This window comes from Spea bombifrons, chromosome 4, assembly GCF_027358695.1.
Source record: "Spea bombifrons isolate aSpeBom1 chromosome 4, aSpeBom1.2.pri, whole genome shotgun sequence".
Taxonomy (NCBI): Eukaryota; Metazoa; Chordata; class Amphibia; order Anura; family Pelobatidae; genus Spea; species Spea bombifrons.
The window spans coordinates 57146864-57163213 of NC_071090.1; the positions used below are offsets into that span (position 1 = coordinate 57146864).

The 16350-nt window shown below is 38.6% G+C and overlaps 1 protein-coding gene across 1 annotated transcript; it reads right to left on the minus strand.

The window, feature by feature from the left end:
* Positions 1-1616: 1616 nt before the first annotated feature.
* LOC128491370 (fibrinogen-like protein 1) lies at positions 1617-15309 on the minus strand. The gene is made up of 9 exons (XM_053463691.1): positions 15279-15309; positions 14714-14807; positions 14268-14372; positions 5022-5100; positions 4626-4653; positions 3855-3946; positions 3649-3769; positions 2995-3180; positions 1617-1952 (listed from the first exon to the last, which is right to left on the minus strand). The coding sequence occupies exons 1-9, from the start codon at positions 15307-15309 to the stop codon at positions 1657-1659; spliced, it is 1032 nt and encodes a 343-aa protein (XP_053319666.1). The 3' UTR covers positions 1617-1656.
* Between the last annotated feature and the right edge of the window lie 1041 nt (positions 15310-16350).

Genomic DNA, 16350 nt, shown 5'->3' on the forward strand with positions numbered 1-16350 from the left:
TTTATGATATTGCATGATGGATACGTAACCTGCTCTAAAAAATGCGAGTGTACATTATTTTCTTTCTATATTTATACTAGAATATTATACTTGTACTGTCCCATAAGGCTCTTTATTTTTTCTTCTCTATATGTGTTGCTGAATGATACTGGATATTTCCTTATTATCTATGTGAAAGTATATAACATTTTCTGTGTTTTTGCAAGGTGCATTGTCTAGCGCACCTTACCACTTTCTTTGTTCTATATAATAATATGTGAATACCACTATAATTAATATATAAATCTTATACTGTATATGATTTCAGCGCTGTCTGTGACTATAGATGGAAAAACATCCAGATTGCCCAGCATCCATATTGCACAGATAAGAACTTACTCTAGTACCCAATTGCCCCTGAAAACAGATTACACACAGACACAGGACTTGGCAAGATTGCATCCGCAGGACTTACCCAACACCAAAATTGCACCCAGATTGGTCTCCTCTCTTCTCTGACTTTCTCAAGTACACCATTTTTTTATTGTATACACTTTAGGCAATGAATAGACTGTCACAATCCACACATATACAGTTGTGTGAATAAAGTACACCCTCTTTGAATTCTATGGTTTTGCATATAGGACATAATAACACAACCTCAAATGAACAACATTACATGACATATTACACTTCGTCATGATTTATTCAACAAATATAAAGTCAAAATGGAGAAGCCATGTGTAAAAAACTAAGTACACTTTATGATTCAATAGCTTGTAGAATTACCCTTTGCAGCAATAATCTGAAGTAATCTTTTATGTATGGATTTATCAGTCTCTCGCATTACTGTGGAGGAAATTTGGCCCACTCTTCCTTACAGTGTTGCTTTCCTCAGTGAGGTTTGTGAGCATTTGTTTATGCACAGCTGCCTTAAGGTCCCGCCACAGCATTTCAATCAGGTTGAGGTCTGGACTTTAAGGAATTCAGTCCTGCTCCAAAGGATCTGTCCATGCCCAGTGCTCTACTACTGCTGCTGTTGCACCTCTTTGACCGAGAAGGTTTTACGTTAAAAGAATGAATGCTAACTTTCTGGATATTGTTCTTCACCTACTTTAAGTGTATTCAATTTATTTTAAGTTTTTTAGGTTTTCTCCATTTATTAGTATGTTTTTAATGCTAAGTGAGGGGGGGGATTTAAATGTGATATCTTTAAGACAGCCCTTTCTGTCCTTAATAAAAACATTATATAATTTGTTAAGGTACACAATTATAATAAAGATATGGTTTATTGTTGAAAGTACACATAGCACAAAAAAAGTCATTTTTCCAAAATGCAAGGTGGCCAAACCTTTGGAGAATTAGAAGTTAATAAAAATATAAACTAAAAACTGTTATATTTATTAAAAGTATGAAGTCACAAAACATAAAACAGATTTGTTCTTAAAAGGAATGATAGACTGAAATAAAGAAAAGACCAATATATAGCAAGTCTACAACATTAGGAAGAAGTGAGCCTATGTGTATATTTATATACATATACAATATATATTCACGTAACATAACTTTAAACATTTCAGTAATTTTCACTCACTGTGAGGTTACATCAGTTAAAGTCCACTTTATTACATCACAGGAACATACAGTAATGAATAGCTTTGATTTCTCACACATATACTAGTTGTGTCTTACAGACATCTTACTGAACTTCAGAGACTCAAGGCTTCTCCATGTTTTCCAGGACACAGCAGAAACCCAGCCAATGTGTTCTCCATTTTTACGCCATTGACCATTCAGATCTGCAATCCCACAGCTGTTAAACCACCAGCCAGACTTGAATTGATCATTACTACAGCTCCTGAAAACCATATCACCCTCCCTACAAGCATCACAATTGTCATTGTCTTTATCTTTTGTGCTAAAAGGGCTTCCGTCCTGATTTGTGGCCGAGCTTTGTCCCCTGAAAGCATCACCTAGAAACCAAAGATACAGATGATTATTATTACAATATATCCCAGAATCAAAAAAAATGCAATCTGAAATCCAGAAAATTACACAAATTTAAAATAACCCATAGTTTAACCTTTAAGTGTTATTATTTATTGTTTTATAGCACAGTGCCGTACAATTGGTAAACAGGACATTACAAGTAATAAAGAATATTTGAATTAGATTTGCAGAAACAACAGGCAGGAAAGGCGGCTGCTCAATTTTACAATCTAGATGGATTTAGGGTGTATTACACAAGAGGTAAAAGTACCCTTGTTAGATAAGGACCAGTCATTCTAGCACAAATATTGCAGGAGATGTACCAGGAAAAGTAAGGTAAGGCATATCAGGGAGAAGTGCGTTAATTTGTAAGCTAGTGAGCATTCTTAAAGAAGCGGGTATGGACAATATTTTTGAAGTACAGCGGGAAAGTTCTGGGAAGGCATTCCAGGGGATAGAGCAGCCCTTGAGAAATCTTGCAAGCGAGAGCTAGAAATAGGAGAAGCAGACAGAAGGAGATAATTGGATGATTAGGAGTATATTTAGAGGAGAGTAAGGAAATGTAAGTAGAAGAACCGTTATGAAGAGCTTTGAAAGTAATTTTAAAATTAATCCAGAAGCACACAGGCGGTCAGTGATGAGAGAGGAAGATAAGGCTGTAAGGAGTGTTCATGGTGGATTGTACAGGGGCGAGATGGGTATGAGGGAGACCAAGATCATGAAGACTTTTTTGGAGAAGACGTTGGTCCACAGTGTGAAAAACAGCAGAAAGGTCAAGTAGGATTAACAAAGAATAGTGGCCCTTGCATTTTAGCAGTGAGGATAACCTATTACCATTCTAAAGACCTAAACATTGAAATCTCTTACTATAAAGATTAGAATTGTTAAAATGAATACATAGCCCTGATATGGCTGAAAAAAATAAAATCAGAGTGATTTGCATAATGAATTCATACAGATGCCCTCAAGGAAAAATTAAGTTCACAGGATATTTAAGTAAACAGCTTGTATATGTCAAACTCTTACCTGCATTCCCAGAATAGTTACCGAGTGACAGCTTATAGAACTTGCTTTCAGGACCTATGTTAAAAGTGCTATAGCCCGCAAAGGCTTCAGATCCAGCAAAGTCACCAAGGCTGACACGTAGTTCTGAGATCCTCTTCTCCTGATTGGTCAGCAGATATATATTATCCAGTCCAAGCCAGTGTTCACCTTCAACGAGAAATGTAAAGTCATTTCACATCATTCAAATACAGTTCTTAACTGGGTGCAATACAAGGTATGAATAGAAATACCAGATTCATTTAAAATGTTATAATTTACTAGGCCCAGATTGGCCACGCATCACCTGCTCCCACCAAACAAAGCTTCTTTAGACGATTTATACCTGTGCTTTCTTTCAAATTAATATTAATTAATATTTTCATCTATTTTTGAAACAACATGTGGGGTGTGAGTCTTGTGTATAAACTGAAATTGCTTACAAATGTAGTGGTGAAATGATACAATTGTAACCTTCACTTATGCTTTGCCGGGCACTGGTGATGCACCATGTGTCTGCATCCATTGCCAATGTTGCTACACTGTACGGAGTCCGGTCAGCATTCATTTTCACAGACTTAATTCATCAAAGGCTGACTTTACTATTCTAAGCATGAAGTAAGAAAGCTCAGACCTTACCTGATATGTTTCCGAATCCCTGTTTGTAGTCATACCAGGATCTATCAAAGGGTAGATTATCCTGTCCATCATGTTTCTGGATAAGGGTCCAACCGCCATCATCATTCATTTCACAGAACACCTGTAGTTCAGATACATCCCGTTGTTTTTATATAGGGAGCATAATGAAGCTGCTGAAGAAGTATTTTTTATATAAACATTCTTACCTGGATAGTTGAATTGGCTCCGATAGGTTTTATTGTGTAAATCCCAGTGGTAGACTTTGGGTTTCTGCTCCATATGTTTGAACAATCATATCCTGAAAATTAAAGCCATAGAGTTTACTTTTTGTCTGTCACTTGCTTTTAAAGGGTTACACACAAACTTTGTATGGTAAGTCTGAGCTTTCTCTTTAGGTGATATCACATTATATTATTGATTTTATTGGATCACTTTAATCTAGCTTAAGGTGTCAGGACAGCATTCCTTTGTTATTGTTTACTTGCAAAATGTTTGCTATAAATGTTTGTTATATACAGCCAAAATCTGGAGGTGAAAGTATTAAGTTAAGAATAATCTGAAGCTCTCCACTTCAGGATATCAAGATCAAGTGCTTTGTTTCATTTACCATATACCTGAATCCTCCCATTAAAATGATTTGTTTCCCAAATGGCTATATCCATTGCAAGTATTATCAGTCAAATTGACGTTATCAGCAAAGGTTTCAAGTAAACTGTGAGACTGTTGGAGACTCTTTCATAACGTGAAAAATGCTTTGTAAACATGGAAACTGTAAAGTCTGTAGAATATGAGGCCTTCACCAAAGTGAAATTGCAAAACATTTCATCACGTTAATACATTCATGCACCCAAAAAAACTATTATTAGATTCATATTTGGAACAACATACAAAGATTTGTGGTACAAATAAATGCAATTTACAAAACAATGCACTGCAGGCAATGTGTATTGAAGTTATATTTGTTGGATAAAACTTACCTAAAGGTGTTTGGGTTTCAGCCACCTGCTACAAACAAAAGAGTGATATTAGTTAAATAATAACAACCTTAAACAACACAAATAATAATAATATTTATAATATGTATTATTAATAGCGTGTCTTATAGTGTCTATTGTATAAATGGAATTTGCGATGTAAGGTGATTTCACCATTTTTATTACTTTGATCTAGAACTGCCCTTTATATATTAACACCTATAGTTGCTCTGAAGAAAAAGCTTTACATTTAACAAAAAAACATTAGTAATTGGATATTATTCACATTCAGATACAAAAATCACCGTCATCTACTGTTTATGTGTGTAATAAATCTGTACATATAAGGTATAAAAACTGAATAGAAGAGAATGATAGGATTGTCTATAATGGGCTTACCTGTGACTGAACACAATTAAAATAAGAGTCGAATAGCAGCCAACTCCAAACGATATGGAAGAAAAATGTCCTCATGTTCCTGAAAGGACATAATTGGAATATATTATAGACTACCTGTTAAATACAGCATACAGAAGTACCAATTGGAGAAACAGTTAAACCATGCTACAATTACATATAGATTCTGTAAGAGATGTTAAGTGAACACACAAGAATTGCATAAGTGAAAGATGGACAAAGAACGGAGAACATCCATACCTTACAATCAGCGCAATACTATCAATTAGCAAAGCCCCTCATCCCAGCTCTGTCATTAAATAGCCCATCCTTGAAAGCAAAACCAAGTAGCCAATAAGAGTAGCCAATAACAATAAGTTACGCCTACGCTGATCACAAGCCCCTCCCTACAAATGAATGTTACACACTCTGAGACAATTTACACGACAAATAGTTTCTGTTAAGCCTGTGATACTTTCAAGTTTCATTGCTCCTTGATGTGTAAATGATCCCTTACGGATCAGGGCCATTTTCATGTTTTTGTTATGTCATCGCCCCTAATTACCTTTTTTTCTCATTTAGAATAACCTCTTAAATTAAAGGTAGGGCTTAGGGCTCCATGGGACAGGTGCCAAAGCAAAATCGAAACGCAATTTATAAAATGTATAAAAATTGTTTTATTAAACTGTGTATTGGAGATATCAGACATTATAGATGAATGAAGTAGATTTTGTAACGCCCCTGAGGTGCTTCTCAATGACCACTCCATGCTGATATAATCTGTCCCAGAGTTATTGTCAAAGACTGATATCAATATAATTTTATAAATTAACAATATCATCTAGGTTAGAAAATAAAGAAACATAAGACCATTACATTGACTGAGATTTAGTAAAGGAAATGTGTTACCAAATAAAAAGAGATTACTTATTTTAATTTTAATGAATTTGTTTCAAGTCTGATTAGCAATCAGGAGAGTCTGGAGAGACCCTCTTGGAAACTTGTTTATTTCTTAAAGGACGCCACCATCGTTGATCGCCTCCTTTTAAATTGGGCGTCCATTCCTATACAATACATATATTGTATATATATGTTAGACGTTGACATCTGGGTGACGGGGCCCTCCTGCAGATCTCGGAGTTGCTGAATGCCTCAGCATTGCAGCATTACAGCATTACCATTTGAATGAAGAAAGTAGTCATAGATTCGTATTAGAATTTCGGAAATTGCAAATTTGTGCAAAGCCACGAAAATGAGGCGAGACCTCCAACAAAGCGGATTTGCAGTTTGGTTTTGTCAGTTTCTTGAAGATCACCCTTGTTACTGTTGATTCGAATGCACAAGTCTAATCTTTACTACCCTACACCCTGCAGTATGTAATCCTAAAGATAATCCTGTTGTATAGCCCCCCTTAACCTGCATTGCTGATTCCCCCCTTTACCTGCATTGTTTATTATCTAATCATATATATACATATACAATAAGCACTGAAGTTGGACAAGAAATCCTGCCACGCAATTTCTAGGAGGAGTGAGGGAGAGTGTGTGCCCGGTGAATTTTATCTTGAAGAACTTCTACAAAGTGGCAGAGCTTCCGAGAACATCCTTTCCCTCAATCGTCTAATCGGGAGAAAGTTTGTGTCTGTAAGTGCTGCCATTTTGCCGGACTTCGCTGGCAGGTCATGTCCCTGCCTTGAGTGTGAGAGAGAGTGGCCAAGTATGTGAGTCAGAGTGAAAGAACTAATAAAATTAAAACGATCCTTGTTTTAAGGGATTCAAATACATTGCTGAAATATGCAAATTTAGTTAAAAATTAGATCCATATATTTCAATATTGCTTTAGATTCCACATATCCATGGATTTCGGAGAGAATATGTGAAACTGCACAAAAAAAACACCAAATGGTGCTTAGTAACAACCACTGAGTACATGCACAGTTCAGGCTGGAACTTGCAGATTTCAGTGTTTAAATTTGGAACTTTTAGAAGTTGCGTTGCTGGGCCCATATAAAGCAGATTCAGGGTTGCTCACTCTATTAATTGCAATTCATTAAATGTATTAGTGCAAATAAAACTTTTAGACCTTTAACCAAAATAGAGTATTAAACCTGATTGCATAGATAAAAACTGATAAGTACATTAATGGTAGATAGACATGTACTCCTTCACATAAGCTATACATTTTACCCAATTGATTCAAATACATAAGTTCAGCAGTAGATCAATAAGGAATTTATTTACAGAAAATAAAACATGATACTCAGTCCCAATCATAAAAAGCAGTTCTCCAATAATTCTTAAAACAACTCATTCCAGAGGAGTCCGGTCAATATGTGTAATGCAAAAGTAATTCATCAATATTCAGTGCATGCTAATCTCTACATCCACGGATCAATAAATTATAAATTATATAAGTAAAAAAGGGGTATGGTGGTGCCAGGGCAAAAAATAGGCAACATTCTAGCATAACTTCTAGCATATTCTTTACACTCTAACAATAGGTGGAACCAGCAAATATTAGCAGTTTATGCAGACAACTTGATGCTGATTATAACAGAACCAATTATAATCCTCCCCAATCTAACCTAGGAATTTAGAACATTTCGTGAATTATCCTATTTTAAAATAATTACTCTAAATCAGAAATTCTCAATGTTAATGTTCCACAAAGAAAGATCAACCACAATTCATATTTCCTTGGTATAAGAGCAGAATCAAATACTTGGGAATACACTTGTATCCAAACTTTTTATCCTTATATAATATAATAATATAATCATGTAGCTATCTTGAACATTGGCATGTCTCAGGCATCATCTGGTTGAGTAGGGCCAGTGTAATAAAAATAAACATTCTCTCTAGATTCATCTATGTCTTGCAGGCCTTGCCCATCCAGGTCCACAAAGCTTACTTCAGGTCCCTCTTGATAAGACATCTGGGGAGCGAGACTACCCAGGTTGGGATATACCTACCTAATTCAAACCAGATTAAGATGCGGGCTAGCCTTACTAGACCTGGAGAAGTACTACAATACTATGTCGTTGGGTAGGAATTTTTAGTGGAATGGTCCACAGCCAGACAGACGAAAGCTTAGGTTGATCTGGAACACTTGTTTTGCAACATCCCACCCCACTCCACACCATGGCTCAATAAATGTAGACCACTCTCATGTCTCACACACCCCACCATATATGACCTAGTTTAAAATCTTGTGTAGCTTTGTAGATCCCCTTTTACATCTTGTGTCAAGAATGTATCAGAATATAAACAGCCCGCCACAGATGACCCCATATTTTATTAGGCTGTGGGAAATGGAAATGAACAATTGCAAAAAAACATTTATTTTAACACAGAGATATTGTATAAATTAAGATGTACAGGGCCCCTAATTCCCCTGTATTGGAAGATGACTCAGCAACCCACATTTTGCAGTCCTATTTCTTTGTAAAGTGAAGGAGATGATCCATATTTTCAGTGATACTGGCCCCCAGAATGTATTAAGGGTTGGTGTAGACAGGATACCTGAGCTTGGACTTCTATAAAAATAGTTGTGACAGAACAATAATTTCATTAAGATTACCCCTCATTATCCTTTCTTCGTTTTTATCTATGTATCTATTCTCTAAATATTACCGTGATATAGGCTTTGAGACACTGTGTAGTCATTAGGGTACAGCACATGAATCTGTGGATTCAATGAAGATTACACACTGCAATTTGGTATCATCATCATGGCAGGCAACTTGTGGGATTCTCCTCCAAGTTTATAGACTGCCAAAACAGGGCCAAAACAGGGCCAAAACAGGGCACTTAGCCAGTATACCAGACACATATAACATACTGTACATAGACAAATGTTTTGCTATAAATTACACTGGTTACAAGACACTTTCCTCATCTGGAAGGCATACTGGGGATTTTACAGTAACGTAAATTCCCTTTACGTGTGTTAGTTTCCCTTATATTGTCATATAATGAGTAACACCTAATCCTTCCTACCTTCCTCACCCAGAGAGAGCTGATACAACTGCGTCTATGGACCAATTTCAAAATTACTATTGGCCGCCAAGGCTTTGGATCCAGAAAAGTCACCAAGGTTGATACGTAGTTCAGAGATCCTGTCAGCCTGTTTGGTCAACAGATATATCTTATCCAGTCCAAGCCAGTGTTCACCTGATGTTTGCTAGGTTAGAGTGACATTACAGACAATGTACGTCGCTACTGAGCCAGTCTTGTAAATCAAATGAGAGATATTGTTCAGTACTGCCAATAAGTATTGTGAGCACAATTCTCGTGATGTTTTGTCACACTGGGTACAACAAAGAACTCTGATTACAGTCTGCTAATACCCTTCCTCCAATGAAGCCTGCAGGCTACCAAGCTATATATGGTAGAAGATTATAGAGATACATCTAGCTCTCAACCACGTTTGCCCTGATTATCTAGATAATAAAGCACTGTAGTGCTTTTGTTAGTCGGATTACATTTTATTTGGTCTTTCGGCTGCAGTTCTGATTTGTCTAGTGAAGCACAGACACTATTTAATGAAACTATAAGGCCAGATTAAATAGACAGAACAAACGCAATAAAAGTGTTGTATTTGGAAAATAACATCCTATTGTCCTTTAATCATAACTTTATACAAAACCAGAGAGGGGATTGTGTACAGAATATAACAAACACATGTATTTAAATTAAATGTAATCATGACCTGTTATAGGAGATATGGTAAGAGATCCTAAATACACATAAACTTTCTATACAGGGCCACTTACGCGATTCATATCCAAATCCCTCTTTATATTCTGCTCTAGTTCTATTAATAGCCAGGAAATTCTGTCCATTATGTTTCTGAATGAATGAGGGTCCAGCCACTATCAGCATTAATTTCACGCAATACCTGCAGATCAGATAAATTTTGTCAGACTTACACATTTTTGGAATTGATTGTAGCAATTGAGGTAATTAAGGGAATTGAAAAAGAAATTACTGTATTTGCTCAATTATAAGACAACCCTGATTATAAGACGACCCCCCAAAATCTGAATATTAATTTATGAAAAAAAGAAAAAGCCTTATTATAAGACGACCCTATAGGAAAAAAGTTTAACCAGTAAATGTTAATTCATGTAAACTTTTAATAAAAGAGATTGAGAAAAATATTTTGTTTTTATTTCCTTTTTTTTCAACCTGCCCCCCCAGTTATGCACATCTGCCCCCAGGCTTGCCACTCTGCCCCAGAAATGCCTTACACCCCATATATGCCACTGTGACCCATGATATGCCCTTTGACCCCCCCTATGTGCCACTCTGCCTCCAGATTTGCCTTATACCCCTATATGCCACTCTGGCATTTAGGGGGTTAAAAGGCATATTATGGGGCAGAGTGGCATATAGGGAGGTATAAGGCATTTCAGGAGGCAGAGTGGCGTATAGAGGGTTAAAAGGCATTTCTGGAGGCAGAGTGGCATTAAGGGGTTTAAAAAGGCATTTCACAGAACACTCTGCCTCCAGAAATGCCCCATTTAACACTCCCTCCCCCTCCCTCCTCCAAACTTACCGGAGCTTCTAAGTCCCCAGTGCTTAGTCCGGGCAGCATTTGCTCTGGAAAAAAACTCGTCTTATAATCGTGCAAATACGGTATATGTGGAAGATCAATTAACATCATATAGGGAAAGAGAGGATTATAAAAAATGCAAATATGTATAAATGCATTAGATTAAAAAATAGTCAATATAAAAAAGGGGGGTTAAGAAGAGATAAAATAAATGGAGATGTTATCATAGAAACATGTATAAATCAATATAAAACATGTATAAACCTTATAATCAAATAGAGATGTTTTTACTATAAGTAAGCCAAAACAGAATTTCCTTTATTTAATAAAGAACATATGCTAATTCCAAGTATTGTTCTATAGAACGAGTACCAAAAGTAAAGATTGTATGATGAGAGAGGGAGAAACTACTCCCCCCCAGATTGTCCTATCAGTCCACCTCTCTCCATAACTATACAAAAAGGTCATATATAACAAATAATGATCTCTCAGTGAGACCACAACATACTGAAACTAGGCAGAGAGAAACCCCCCTCAATCAGTACAACAGCCCACAGTAACTTTTTTAGAAGAGGGCTATATTGCAATGGAAAAAATAATTACCAGTTATTCCCCAAGGAAATTTACATGAGAACACAACCGATCTTCCTTTCCAGCCCATGAAAAGGGACAAATGTTTAAATCCTTAGAGACATAGATACAATCAATATAAAGAATAACCAGTATAATTTAAATCATCAGGAAGCCCAAGCAATATCTAAATAAAGAAGATCTGGTTATCAAAGAGGCACAAAAAGGAAGAGGGGGGGGCGTAGTAATTATGAATAAAGTTTATTATTAGAAAGAATCCTTTAGATTATTGGAAAATGAACAGATTTCGCAAAAATGTTAATTTAATCCTACGGGGAAATTCAACAGGAGATTTTTAGGCCTATTGCACATTGCATGTGAAAGTAAAGTTATTACATCACATGCATTTTATTGTATTTATAATAAATATCCAAGTATACCTATTTTTGTTACCTAAAATTCACAATCACATAAGAAAGCTGCCAGGAAGACCAGTCATTATTGGAATCAATTTAGTAACTTTTAATTTATCTCAATACATAGATCGCTATTTACAGAAATATTCCTAAGGGGCTACATGAGATACTAAACATTTTCCAAACACTAGAAGAAATTTGGGGGAAAGAAATCCGATAGGTGGGCTACTTTAGATATGCTAATATTAGCTATGCTAGTATTTATATGAGAGATTGTCAATCTAATTATATCTGGAATTCGTATAGCTGGGGGCTAAGTCTCATCGTATAGCGGCATTAAATTTAGTTTGGGACGGGCCTGAGCAGTCCCTTCTGGACTTCTCTGTATACCCACAAACTTATAAAAATACCGGTGTATTAGCTCCTAGTGCCCTATATTCAAAAGCACGCCAAAATAACATAGATGCCATAGAATAATTTTACAAATGTAATTGCTGTAAAGCATGCCAATTTAACCCAGAAAAATATTTACATTTTATAGCCACATCACAGGAGAATAATTGAAAAAAAAACAATAATTTATTTCATGAGAAACCACATTTGCGATGTATTTAATATATTTGTCCATTTGGAGTCGTACGAATTGCAAATTTACATAATTTACTGTTAAATTTGGTGATTCGTACAAAGCCATGAAAACAAGGCCAGAACCCCCACGAATGTGGGGTACGTTTGGTCCCTCGAGCTAAAGAGTTAAATACCTTAATGAGATGAGGTGTTAAAAGCTGCCGGAAGGATTTATAGGAGGTGATCGTGAGACTATCAGGACCAGAGAAGCTTTAATGGCCTTCCTGGCAAATTTCCCTGTCCAGAAATTGCAAGTCTTCCTCTCTCAAGGGAGTGCCCACATATTTGGAGAGTTTACCAGTTTACCGGTTTACTCCTAGAGGTTCTGATCATAGGGACAAATGAGCTACTCTGTTTATGTCTCAAGCCCCTTGCCAGGGCTATGCCCGGTTTATTACTGTACTCATAATACCTGGATTGCATGAAAGTGAGAGCCCTATGTATCTGATTCGCCAGTAAATCCGCTAATTTAGATTGGGCCACAAGAAGACTTGGCAAAATCTCCGGCTCTGAGTGTTGTTTATGTAAAGTCTCCAAGCATGCTATCTCCCCACATAGCTTATCTTATTCCGCCGCTTGGTCTTTTTAACATGGGATCCCATATTTATGAAATGACCCCTCAGCACCGCCTTGTGGGCCTCCCAGATGACCCAGGGTCAATATCATCAGTGGCATTGAGGATGAAGTATTCCCGGATATGGCCTTCTATCTGAGTTCTATCTGAGGGGACGGACAGCAAGGATTCATTCAATCTCCACAGTTTGGGGCAGGGGCCCTCGAGGGATTAGCTAAATACAGGGACACAGTAGCATGATCACTCCACATTATAGAGCCCACTGACACCCTGAGAACCAAGTGGAGATATCTATGAGATAAGAAATCTAACCTGGAATACCTATTATGAGGTATTGAGTAATAAGAAAAATCTTTGACCTCTGGGTTGAACGCCCACCAATTAATGGTGCCCTTAGAAGTCCCTGCTAAATATTGCGATGATAAGAGAGTCGGGTACGCGTAATACCTGTAGAGCTATCCAATCTGCGGTCCATGGTCGCATTAAAGTCACCCCCTAGAATCAACATGCCCTCCAGCAAATGTCCCCAGTTTCCTCAATACCATTTTAAAGAACCCCTGCTGTCCAGAGTTTGGAGCATAAATGTTAGCTACTGTCTTTTTTTTATCACCCAAATAATCCTTTATGATGATCGCCCTGCCCTCGCTGTCACTCCACGCAGGGCCGGCCCAAGACTTAATGCCGCCTGGGGCGAAGTTTAAAATGCCTAACCTAAGTTTAGGCATTTTAAACTTCGCCGACGCCATTATCTACCCTCCTTCCCTATTATCTACCCTAGCCCCCCTTTCTACTTACCTTTAAATAGTCCTGCGGCGAGTCTCCCTGCTCTGCCACGGTGCTGGCTTGTAATGCTGAGCGCCGGAAATTGACGTCACTTCCGGCGCTCAGTATTACAAGCCGGCACCAAGGCCGAGCTAGAGGGCTCGCAGAGGAGAGAGAGGGGCGCCGAGCGGTTAAGCGAAAACCACTCGGCGCCCCTCTCTCTCCTCCGCTTCAAAAAAAAAACAAACAAAAAAAAACGCGCGGGGCAGCAAAGTGCCACCCCTTCTAAAATGCCGTCTGGGGAAATTGCCCCACTCAGCTCCATTGTAGGGCCGGCCCTGACTACACGTATCTAGGAGTGTGAAAGGAACATAATTTCTTACAAAAATCTCCCCGCGAATAGGAGAAAAACATATGATGGTCTCTACAAATAGTGAACTTTAGAACCTTGTGATGCTGGAAGTGTGTCTCCTGAATCATAGGTATGTGAACCCCAAATTTATATAAATCATGTACCAACAAAGAGCGTTTCTGAGGCGAGTCTAATCTCCTTACATTAAAGGACATCACTGACACCCGAGAGGGGTGTATCTGTGTACCTAGCCTAGACATTTAGGATTAGTTCAACCAATACAAGGGACCTGTTTCTCCTAGTGGGCCATACCCCCGAGCCATGAGAAAACTTCACATAACATAAAACAATAAATAAAACATTAGAACATTGAGGCACTGACAGTACAGTACCTTTTCCTATGGGTGCTAAGGACAGGTCGGGGTCCCCCAATTGAAGACTTTCCCACCTGATCCTGAGCTCTGCATGGCACCAGGACAAAAGGTGGGGCAGTGTGGCTACAGATATATGAAAACAGTATAAAGTAAACATAAAACAGTCAGCTCTCTCATGGCAGGTATCCTCTCCGCCTCAAGTGATATAACAACCACATCTGCACACAGCATCAAAATCCCCTCTTGTATTCCTCATCCCCCCCACCTCACATCACTCTAACATTCATACCCTTACCCCTCCCCCATCCTCCCAATTGTCCACTGGATAGTCCGGCCCCACGAAATAGACAAACACTTCTAACATAAGAAAGAAAATCAGACATGAACATATATGCAAAATAGCAAGAATGTCCAAGGATACAATCTGTTTGGCTCTCATTCCACAGGCATGGAGTGACCCTCACAGAAAGCCTGAGCAGGTGGCTGTGATCCAGGTATCTTCTCCATTCTTGCACTTTTCTTCCTCAGTGGGCGAGGTATCCAGGGCTTGTTCCCTAGCTGTGGTAGCAAAGAAGTGAATGTCTCATGCTGAGACCAGTCAGGTAACTGTACATGTGACATGTCCGGAGCTCTACAGAAATCCAGAACCTCTTCTGGCTTGTGCAGTGAATATGGGACATCTCCTTTCTGAACATTGAGGGAACTTATGGCTTTTCGTGCTTGCAAGGTATACCAGGATATATCCGACAGGAATGTAATTCTAGCATCATTAAATGTACATTCTGGTTGTTGTCTCGCCCCCGCATGATTTCTTCCTTGACACAATACGAATGTAAGCAACATACAATGTCTTGTGGCGGGGAGTCATCCCCTCCCCGTAGTCTCAAGGCTCTGTATGCACGATCTATGTCAATTCTTTGGCCCCGTCCCTTTTTAGTAGCGTGTTAAAAATCATGGGCACCAAGGACCTTAAATCTTCCCCAGCGGCTCTCTCTGGCAGACCTCTGATGCGAATGTTACAGCGCCTACCTCTGTTGTCCAGGTCTGTAAGATGTGTCATGACATGAGAGATAGCCTATTGTTGTGTGAATAATTTAGCTTCCATACATGACCCTCTTTCAGGACACTTATCCGCTGTCGTTGGCTTGTGAGATCAGATTTAATCTCTGAGAGGTCATCTTTAATTGTATTCTAAAGACTTTCAGAAAGTGTTGCGCAATCCAGCTTGATTTGCTGTGTCAGAGCCTTCAAATCAGCCCTCGCTATGCGAGGACTCTGTGTCCTCGTGGTCACCCTCAGGGTTCCGCAGGAGCGTCCGCCATGTTGTCTACCTAGCTGGAGGCATCAGCAAAAGTTTTTACTCCTCGCTCCGCCGTCGGGGTCAGGGGTTGCTTCTGCGAGGTCTTCCCCATCCCAAATTCCGATTGCGTATGGTAAATTATTTAGATTTTACACCCTAGATGGGAGAGCCACGCGAAGCAGTGACCGCTCACATTGGTGGTTAGTTACGCCCCCCGGAAGCAGGCTTTACCTCCCCTTCACAGGTACGCAACATTATGCTGATGTCTGGGCAACAACCGAAAGTCATCCCTGCGGTTTGCTGTAACTTTATTGCCGCAGTTTTGGCCTACCATGCTACTCCGATCACGATCGCGGGTAGACACCTCTACTACAGACCGTGACTTCGGCCTTTTGCCACGGAGCTTTTAGGAGGCCTGCAGTGACGGAGGACAGCTGGAGAGAGCAGGTAAGGGTGAGAGGGGCATGATATTAATTTATATATCAGTTGTACAGTTAATGGCACAGGTTTCCAAGAGACCCCAATCTCTAGCCCGACACTTACCTGGGATTTAATGTCGTTAAAACAAAGGGCAAATAAGAGCAGACAGCCAAATAGGTTAGTGAGGGACATGATGATGTTTAGTGATTTCTGTAAAAAAAAAAAGCACATATTGGTTAATGTGCGTTGTACTCCAAGTCGGTGTATTTCAACTTACACTTTCTAAATCAGTAAAACAATTAAATATCTTACCCGGCTGCCAGGACAATTCACAAGGAGCAAACAAGCAAGAGTAAAAGTGCTCTCAGCACCAGCTAAGTC

Excerpts from the sequence above, each read along its gene's own strand:
- LOC128491370 (XM_053463691.1), bottom strand. The coding sequence starts at position 15,309 with ATGACACATCTTACAGACCTGGACAACAGAG. Across the intron at positions 5,101-14,267 it reads CTTAGCACCCATAGGAAAAG|GAACATGAGGACATTTTTCT; the intron begins GTACTGTACTGT and ends ATGTCCTTTCAG. Across the intron at positions 4,654-5,021 it reads TTAATTGTGTTCAGTCACAG|CAGGTGGCTGAAACCCAAAC; the intron begins GTAAGCCCATTA and ends TTTTGTTTGTAG.